The 10,555-nt window shown below is 41.6% G+C and overlaps 1 protein-coding gene across 1 annotated transcript; it reads left to right on the forward strand.

Moving 5' to 3' along the window:
* The first annotated feature begins 1,067 nt into the window (after window positions 1-1,067).
* LOC113244414 (monocarboxylate transporter 1-like) lies at window positions 1,068-9,688 on the forward strand. Its single transcript, XM_026483738.4, is given in 4 exon segments — window positions 1,068-1,284; window positions 2,357-2,500; window positions 5,736-6,602; window positions 9,001-9,688. Coding segments are annotated over 4 exon segments (1,479 nt in total). The 3' UTR covers window positions 9,252-9,688.
* The last annotated feature ends 867 nt before the right edge of the window (window positions 9,689-10,555 follow it).

Genomic DNA, 10,555 nt, shown 5'->3' on the forward strand with positions numbered 1-10,555 from the left:
ACCCCATGGTTTTAAAAAAAAAAAATCTACTTAAAAAATAGGTGAAGAATTTGAACAGGCATTTATCCAAAGAAGACACTTCTCCAAAGACCTACATCTGAAGATGATATACAGATGGCCAATAAACACATGAAAAAATGCTCAGCCTCAGTAGTTATAAGAGAAATAAAAATCAAAATAACGATGCGTTACCACTTCACACATATTAGGATGGTTAGAAATCATAAAGAGACATAACGAATGTTGGTGACGATGTGGAAAAACTGGAATCTTCATACATTGCTGGTGGAGTTGTAAAATGCCGCAGCCACTTTGCAAAAGAGTTCGGCAGTTTCTCAAAATGTTAGACAGAACTGCCATAAGACCTAGCATTTCTATTAAGTATATACCCAAGAGAATCGAAAACTTGTCCACACAAAAACCTGTACACAAAATTTCATAGCAGCATTATTCATAATAGCCCCAAAGTGGAAAGAACTTTTCTTTTGAAAACTGCTATATGTCTAGTGAGTTACAGGATACTAGTATGTCCTTCCTGACTTTTTAAAGTTAGCCTATAAATTCTAGAGAACAGAAAAATCAGGTGAGTATTGGAGAATATATTTTGGGAAAGGAGAGAAATTACAAGGGAAGTACTAGATTGTGAAACTTTTATAGTGTGTGCATTGTGAGTTTTGCATGCAGATAAGTCAAATGAATTATCTAGTTATCCTTGATAATGTGGAAAATTACTGATCTCTATTATTAGAACAGGTATGTTTATCAATTTGAGGAAGCAGTATATTTATTGGAAAGGATTGAAAAGGATTTGGTGTACGGTTCGAGTAGTGGTGAGTTTTCAACTTTAAGCCTGTAGAAATTTGGGGCAATACTATGACTCTTGGACTTTTTCCATTGCGTTCGCAGAGTGCAAGTAACACTGAAAAGCGTTTCAGCTATTTATAACATAAGTATATGGGACTTTATGGAAGCGCTTTATATTGACCTACTTGTTATGTACTATTTTAATTTCATATCCTTTAGAGATTTGGATTTCAACTGCATTTTGGAATTCATCGTTACGGACAATGTCAGCATCAAATGAAGGTCCAGTTAGACCCACCCCCCCAGATGGAGGCTGGGGGTGGGCAGTGGTCGTTGGAGCTTTTATATCCGTTGGCTTCTCTTGTGCGTTTGGCAAATCTATTTCTGTATTTTACAAAGAAATTGAAGAAATATTTAATGCCAGCACCAGCGAAGTGTCGTGGATCTCTTCTATTATGTTTGCTGTCATGTATGCTGGAGGTAAGTACCCAGAAGGTCTGCTCTTTTAATTTTCAGTAGGCAGACCAAAGCTCCATATTAAATAGTTTTTGTTCTTGATGCCTTTATGGGTAAGATATTTAAAATGTTAGGTTTTGAAGCTATGTGGTTCGAGTCATATTTTTCATTCCCTCTAACAATAAAGGCTACAATCAACCATGCGCTGTTAGGTCAGTTATATTGCAAAACAAATATCATTATAAAGGGTAACTTTCTTTAAAACTGGTCTGGCGTATGGAAAGTCAATTGATGTTTGTGTTTTAATTATATATCCCTGCTAACCTCTATTACTTCCTATAGTTTATTGGTAGATTTTTTTTTTCAAAATTTTAAGATAGACAAACTTCTCTTTTGCAAATACTGATAGTTTGGTTTCTTCCTTCCCTTACACCTTTCTTGCCCCCCTGTCTTACCGCACTGCCTCGGACCTCCCGTATAGTGTTGAAGAAAAGTGGTGATGGTAGGCATCCTTGTTTTGTAGTTCTGTTTTGGTTTTGTTGCCGTTTTCTATGAGAAACAAAGTACATTTCAGCTAATTTGAAAATAGGCTCTACAGTCAGAAGTTTGATCAGACTTGGTCACATGTTGGATCATGTTCACGTGCCTCTGCTCCAGATGGCCATCTAAAAACTAAAAACAGAGCCAACTTGCTACATACATGTGGATACTCTCCTAGATACGTAGGATACATCTACGTGGAGAACCCTGTGAACACTTACCATCAGGGTACTTGCCGCCTAATCTGCCTTGAAGGAGACGGGCTAAGGTCTTCCACACTTCAGCGAAAATCCGTCCAGTATGTTCTAGGTGTACAGAAGATGGACATGGTACATTGTACAATCGACGCTGTATTTTCCCATTACACAAACCGGTGACTCTGAAATAAAATAGAAAGCAATATTTCTTACCACTGTCTTCTGTTTTATCTGTTTATTTGGTGGGGTGGGCTATTTATGTTTCTCGGCATCCTTTCGTGTCAGTAATGCCTTGCGCAGGCGTGGATGTGAGGGGTGGGCTTCTCCTCTTTGTTAGTAAGTTGTTGGTTCTCTCCTAGGTCCTGTCAGCAGTGTCCTGGTGAATAAATACGGCAGCCGTCCAGTCATGATTGTTGGTGGCTTCTTGTCAGGCTGTGGCTTGATCGCGGCTTCTTTCTCCAACACTGTACAGGAACTTTACTTGTATATTGGATTCATTGGAGGTGAGTTGCTACTGATATATTTACAAACATTAATTTTTTTGTGGACTCTTTGTAGCATTCATCGGTTAAGTGTTTTGAAAAATGAAAATTTCTTTGCTAGAAAAATTATTGGGTCACTATATTTAAGATGTAATATATATGTTAATTTCATAGTACCAGAGAAACATGGCTTTATTTTTTTTTAAAGATTTTATTTATTTATTTGAAAGAGAGAGAACATGAGAGGGGAGGAGTAAAGAGAGAAGCAGACTCCCTGCTGAGCAGGGAGCCCCGACACAGAGCTCAGTCCCAGGACCCCAGGATCATGACCTGAGCCGAAGGCAGACGCTTAACCGACTGAGCCACCCAGGCGCCCCCAGAGAAACATGTCTTTAAAGAAAGTTCTGGCACTTCAGGGTGGTTATTTTTTATTGAAAGAGAGGGTTTTATTATTTTTTTTCTTTTTCTTCCTTCTTTTAAATATTTATTTATTTATTTAAGAAACACAGTAGCCATAAGTAAAGAGTGTGTGGCAAGTTGTTGAAATGGTGGTCATCAGCTATTCCCACTCATTATCCTTCTACCCAAGAAGAAATTGTTTCAAATTAGAGTAAGAGAGAATATGAGATACAAAGCACGTATTTTTTGGAGGAGAAGCCATATACATTTTTAAAGGATTAAGGACACACATGAGAAAACCTCTTCTCTCCCTTTCTTCTTTTTTTTTTTTTTTTTAAGATTTTATTTATTTATTCGACAGGATAGAGACAGCCAGCGAGAGAGGGAACACAAACAGGGGGAGTGGGAGAGGAAGAAGCAGGCTCATAGCAGAGGAGCCTGATGTGGGGCTCGATCCCATAACGCCGGGATCACGCCCTGAGCCGAAGGCAGACGCTTAATCACTGTGCCACCCAGGCGCCCCCTCCCCCTTTCTAATAGCTAAATTTGGGAAATGAAACTGCTAAGGATAAAGGATATAGACCATCCATTGTCCTACAATTCAGAGAAAACCATTAATATTTTGATGCTCATACGTTTTTCATACGTACACATGTGTTTTTAGTATAATGTTTGTAACCAGTTTTTTTTTCACTTACTAATACCTAATGTGTATAGTCCCCCATCTCAATAAACATACTGTAGCAGCTACTATTTTTCCATTGGATGAATGTGTCATAGTTTATTCCACCACTCTCTAATTGAAAGACCTTCAGGTTGATTACATTTTTCACTATTAATAAACACTATTTGTAGGATAGTGCTTCTCTATATATCTTTGTGAACATGATAATTTCCTTAGGACAAATTTGAGAAGTGGAATTACTGGGGGAAAAGGTTTTTGATATGATTGGCCAAATATCCTTTTAGAGAGGTTCTAATAACGTACAGTCCCACCTGCGGGATCTGAGCTAATGCTAATAACAGGTATTTTCTTTTTGGATCTGTACTTTGACTACATTAATTAAAATTTTAAACCTTTACATATTATAATTCATCTAGAGTATTTGAATCACATAAGGAAGGAACAGAACTTTATTCGTTCCCAGTTGGTTATTCAGCCTGTTCGTTATTAAGTCATTCAATAAATATTGTCCCTACCATACGTCAGGGACTGTTCCAAGCTCTGTGGGGATTGAGTCAACATGATAGATAAGATTCCTGCTCTGAGGTGGAGGGAAACAGACAATAAACAGACCAACAAATAAATGAGTAAGTCAGAAAAATATCAGCTTGTGATAAGTGCTTTGCAAAAACTTGAAACAGAGAGTTTTGATGGAGAAGGATTTAATGGTCCCTAAAGGGAAGTCCTCTCAGAGTTGGTGACCTTGAATTGAGATCTGAATAGTAAGTAGGAGCCAGGTTTGTGAAAATCTAGAGGAACAACTGTGCTGAGCACGTATGAGAATACACTGAAATTTGGGTAGGAAAGTAGGGAAGGGCCAAATCATGGTGCTTCCTAACCCAGAGCGCAAAGCAGTGGGTGGCAGTCACGAGAGAGATTGAACAGGTAGCATTCCAATCTGGTTTACCGACTAAGGGAGTAAGAATAGGAGGCCACTTAGGTTATTGGGATACTTGTCTCAGCTCCACTGATTAAAAAATCTACTCTTTTGGGGGCGCCTGGGTAGCGCAGTCGTTAAGCATCTGCCTTCGGCTCAGGGCGTGATCCCGGTGTTCGGGGGATCGAGTCCCACAACGGGTTTCTCCGCTGGGAGCCTGCTTCTTCCTTTCCCACTCCCCCTGCTTGTGTTCCCTCTCTCGCTGCCTGTCTCTCTGTCACATAAATAAATAAAATCTTTAAAAAAAAATCTACTCTTTCCCTATTAATTTAAACGTATCTTTTGGTCCTATTTCTGGACTTTTCCCCAATTTTATTCATCAGTTTTTTCATTTTTGACTAAGTGCACACTGTTCTCATTACTGTAGCTGTAGTTGTAGAAAATATTTCTACATCTGTTAGTGTTGGTCCCACCAATTATTTATACTTCTTGAATATTTCTAATGTATTTGTTCTCTGAGTGCTATTTTTTAAAGATATATTTATTTATTTCAAAGAGAGTGTGACAGAGTGGGAGGGAGGGGGCAAAGAAAAAGTGGGAGAGAATCTCAAGCAGACGCCCCACTGAGTGCGGAGCTGGACCTGGGGCTCGATCTAATGACCCTGAGATCATGACTTGAGCCAAAATCAAGAGTCGGACACTTAAATGACTGAGCCATCCAGGCATCGCGTCTCTGGGTATATTTTACAGTCATTGTACTTCATCTGAAAAATTGAATACATTGACATTTTCATAGAAATTACATTAAATTAATGGGTTTACTAAGGTAGTGTTAGCTTCTTCACTATGTTGTGTTTACTGTCCTATTTTCTCTCTCCCCACCCCCTTTCTTCTTTTCCTGCCCTCTGCCCCTCCTCTTCTGTTTTGCTCTCTGAATTTACAAGACTTATCCTCTCTCCTCTTTGTTTTCAATTCCCTATTCTTCAGGAAACCTAAAATTTTTATATTAAACAAAAGAGCCTAATTTATTATTGTTATTGTTGCTAAAGCAAAAAGAATTATTTTAATGTTATATTTTAAATCTAGGATTTGCTGCATAAAGAGACTTTACGCTGTATTTGGTAATAGCCCACTTAATGATCTGCTAGTTATAATGATGATTTTGACCTCTTGCCGTTCAGTTTGTCTAGTTGATTAATAACAAATACGTTTCTGACATTTATGATGGTATGTAATCCTCCCCCCCTCCTCCCCAGGTCTTGGGCTTGCCTTCAACTTGAACCCAGCTCTGACCATGATTGGCAATTATTTCTACAAGAGGCGACCGTTGGCAAATGGACTGGCCATGGCAGGCAGCCCTGTGTTCCTCTCTACTCTGGCCCCCCTCAATCAGGCTCTCTTTGGTATCTTTGGCTGGAGAGGAAGCTTCCTAATTCTTGGGGGCCTCCTACTAAACTGCTGTGTAGCTGGAGGCCTGATGCGACCAGTAGGGCCCCCACCAACAAGTGCGGGGAAAGATAGGTCTAAAGAAGCCCTTCGGGAACCTGGAAAATCTGATTTAGAAAAGGGGGCAGGTGATACAAATAGAGACTTTAATGGCAGAAACCCCAAAGAGGAGAAACTATCAGTTTTTCAAACAGTTAACAAAGTTATGGACTTATCCCTGTTTACCCACAGAGGCTTTCTACTGTACCTCTCTGGGAATGTGATAATGGCTTTTGGGATGGCTACTCCTTTAGTCTTTCTTAATAGTTATGCCAAGAGTCAACATTACTCTAGTGAGAAGTCCGCCTTCCTTCTTTCCATTCTGTCTTTTGTTGATATTATAGCCAGACCTTCTATGGGACTCGTAGCCAACACCAAGTGGATAAGACCTCGAATTCAGTATTTTTTTGCGGCTTCTATTGTTGTAAACGGAGTGTGTCATCTGCTAGCACCTTTATCCTCCACCTACATTGGGTTTTGTGTCTATGTGGGCTTCCTTGGATTTGCATTTGGGTGGTTTAGCTCGGTGTTGTTTGAAACACTGATGGACCTCATTGGACCCCAGAGGTTCTCCAGCGCCGTGGGATTGGCGACCATTGTGGAATGCTGTCCTGTCCTCCTGGGGCCACCACTCTTAGGTATAGTATCCCTTACTACCTCTTGGGTTGTGTTAACATGAAACAGGCATAGAAGATGGAGAAGGTGATGGAAAGCCAAGATCAGTAAGCTGCTCGGTGGCAGAAAGTGTTTCTCATTTCTGTAGCCTCAGTGCTGGCACAATGCTTGGCAGAGCGTAATTGCTCAGATTCTTACAGAATTGAATTACATTGAACCGTCAAGCTGAAAGGGGAGTCAAAAACAATTGCAAATTTAAATATCTATTAAAATAACCTTTTCTGATCATAAAATGAACATGTTTATCATAGAAAAATATATAACATATACTCCACCTTTAAAATACTTTGGTAATTTCATTTTAATTGTGGAATTTATCTTAGGAGTAACATTTAGATAACAACAATATTGATCAGGTGAGGATTCACAGTGTACCAGGGACTGTCTTAATCATTTCATATACCCTGTCCTATCTCACAAGTCTATGAGGTAAGACTACGAATGGCCCTACTTTATTGGTGCAGAAACAGAGGCTTCTAAAAGTGGAATAACTTGCCCAAGATCACTCAGCTAGTAAGTGACCATAAAACTTGATTGATTCTCTAAGAATACGAAACTGTTGACAGTTTAAAATGATAATTCATGCAAAATGCATAATCATTTAGACTTCCTCTGGATATGACTCATGCTTTTGAGGTTATGCCTTATGAATAAGGAAGGATTCATAGAAGATCCACTACTGACTTTTCTGAACTCCCCACCCTCACTCTTCCCAACATCCAATGAGAGTCCAAGTCCTCTAAGGAAGCTCCTAAATCTCTTTCTAATCCGCCCACTTTTCCATCATAACACCACCCTATTCACAGCTCCTTCTCCCATCTGGGCTACTCCACCCCCTAGCGTCCTGGCTGGTTGGCCCATACCCACTCCAATCCAGCCTTCAATCTGTTTTCTGTTCTGCAGGCAAAATGTATCCGTGCAAATGCACAGATAGGCCAGCTGATTAGATCTTTCCAGGTGCTTCCCATTGTTCTTAGGGTGGAGATCAGATTCCCTAATGGGGCCTACAAGGCATCCGTGTCCCCCCCCCGCCCCCCCCCCATCTCTCCAGCCTCATTTCCTGTCACTCACCTTTTGTTCTCTCTGCTCCAGCAACCCCGCCCTTCCTCCTTCCCCTCTCACACCCCAGCTTCCTCCCACCTGCCTTTGCACTTGCTGTTCCCTGGCCACATCCTTCTCCCATCCCCTCCTGGATAACTCCCACCCCCTCTAGGTCTCTGCTTTGGTTATGCTTTGAGAGAAGCATTCCTGACCCTGCTTGCTGCTCCCACCCCCTATCTTCTGCTTGCAGACGCTCCTTGTCAAGGTTTGTGTAATTATTTGATTAACATTTCTCTTGTCCACTGAACTGTGGAGGTTTTCTTCTCTGCTCTCAGGGCCAGCAGCCCAGTGCCTGGTGCATGTGTGGGTTCAGTAAGCATTGCTGGATGGCCGGTGCCCTGAGTTAGAAAAGCACATGGAATCGTGTTTGAAAGGGTTATATCCAGTCCTTCTCTTAGGTATAGAGTAGGGTTTTCCAGAACTTATTCCTTAACATACCAATTTGATGAGATGCTAACAAATTCTACTATCACAAGGATTCCATGGCCAAAAAAGTTTTGGGAACACCAAGTTTGATAGATTTCTCTACTAGAGGACCTTGCAAAACCTTTAATATGCTAATGCCCATGGTGACTCTTCACAGGAGAAGCACGTGATAATGCCATTTCCTAAGTGTGACTTTGCAAACACTGGGGAGGTTACAGGTCAGGCTTCAGAGTCAGACTTCTGGGTTTAAAGCCAGGCCATTTCACTTACTAGCTCTGTGACCTTGGACGAGTCACCTAAGGTTTCTGAACTTCAGTCTGTAGATTATACAGCGAGCGTGATGACAGACGCTGCCTGACCTGAGGACTAAGCCCTTAGAATGGTAGAAAGGTGTTGCTGTTACTTAATTTTGTAGCATAGGACAAGTTGTGTCCACGGGGCCACTTTTCGGGAATGCTGATGTCAGCGAAAGAGCATTGGCCCGGACACTGCAATTAGCTCTGGGGCCTGGGGCAAGACTCCTACACCTCTTTTGAGCAACAGATTTTTCCATTGATTCTAGGTGATCGCTAGGTCTTTCCCCATTCCAATTGGCCAAGATTGCATTACTTTCAAGTTGCTAAAAGTAACAGGATATGCAAGGCCTTCTAAAATCAAGTGTGACATCATAAAAGATGAGATCACTGTTAACAGTTCCTCTTTAGACCGATGTGTCACTTGTGGGCTCTTTGAGGATTGGTTGACATCTTCTTTCTGAGTGGACCCTTAAGCTCTATTTGGGAATGGTATACTTGTTGACTTTTGTCCGCATAACTTTGTTTCGGATATCTTCAGGTCGTCTGAATGACATCTACGGGGACTACAAATACACCTACTGGGCATGTGGTGTGATCCTAATTATAGCAGGCATCTATCTCTTCATTGGCATGGGCATCAATTATCACCTTGTGGCCAAAGAGCAGAAAGCAGAGAAGCAGCAGAAAAAAGAAAGTGAAGAGGAGAAGCCAAAAGAAGTTATTAAAGCAGCAGAATCTACAGAAGACAGAGGCCCATGAGGCCCCAAAGAGGAGAAACCTCCCATCTGAATCATGGATAACCAGAGGAGCTTTGGACCAAAAATACCTGAAAAATTCTACTGGATCATGTTCTATTAGTGCTGCTCACCATGGCCAGGGGCCATTTGTGTGCAAGTCCTACTGATGAGGGAGCAGAAGGCAAGCTGAGGACAAAGCACAAGCAGACACCCTGCAAGCTCCCTGCCCCCCACTCCTGGGTGGGATAGGTGGAACATTCCTCCAGGAAGCTCCCAACTCTCTCAATGTTAATGACTGACCGGAGGGAAAAACTACCTTAATTTGAAGATGGCAAGGCCTCCAGGATCTTGTAGGTCCTCTTTAGCATATGAAAGTTCTTTTGAAAACCTCCCTTCTCCTTACCTCCCCAACTCCCAAGTATATAATCAGCCAGTCCTCACCACTCCGGGGCAGCAGCTCTTTCTGCCCATGGGTCCTATCCCCGTGCTTTAATAAACCACCATTCTGCACCCAAGATGTCTCAAGAATTCTTTCTTGGTTGTCGGCTCCAGACCTCGCCCCACAGAGCCTCACCTATATTCCAAAACCACATCAATACCAAGTGTCCATTGATGGGATTTTTAGTTCATTCCCTTACAGCAGTCATAATGCCTATGTCACAGCCTCTGGAGTCAGGGGATTTACAAAAGATAACAGATGGAAATCGCTTCTATCTGAAGTCATATTTATCAATGTATAGTTTACATATAGTATAAATCTCTTTTGTAAGACTGAAGTGTGATGAATGGTATTTAGATAAATAACTACCACCCCAATATAGAACATTTGGAACAGCCAAAGTAGTTCTCTCCCTCCCCTCTGCAGTCAATTCCTTTCCCTTACCTACAGCCCCTGGCAAACACTGGTCTGATGGCTGTGCCCTATAGTTTTGCCTTTTCCAGAATGGAATAAATATAATAAGAAATATATATTTGGTCTTTGTCCCTAGTTCCTGGTGCACAGTTCCTAAAACCCTTGGATTTCCAGAGTGATGAGTGTCTTCTGCATGCTAATTAGATGACTGGTGACTGGAATCCCCTAGATAGCTTCAAGAACGAGGCTGGTCTCCAGAAAGACCAAGGCATGATTAGAGGGTTGGAACATTCAGCCCCTCCCCGTGACCTCTTGGGCAGGGGCAGAAGTTGAGTTCAATTACTAACAGCCAATGATTTAATCAATTGTGTCTATGCAATGAAACCTCCATAGAAACTCCTGAACGACAAGGCTTAGAGAGCTTCCTGGTCGGTGAATGCATTGACGGACTGGTGTTGGGAGGGTAGTGCGCTCAGACAGGGCGCGGAAGCTCCATGCCATGC

Source organism: Ursus arctos, unplaced genomic scaffold (assembly GCF_023065955.2).
Source record: "Ursus arctos isolate Adak ecotype North America unplaced genomic scaffold, UrsArc2.0 scaffold_12, whole genome shotgun sequence".
NCBI lineage: Eukaryota > Metazoa > Chordata > Mammalia > Carnivora > Ursidae > Ursus > Ursus arctos.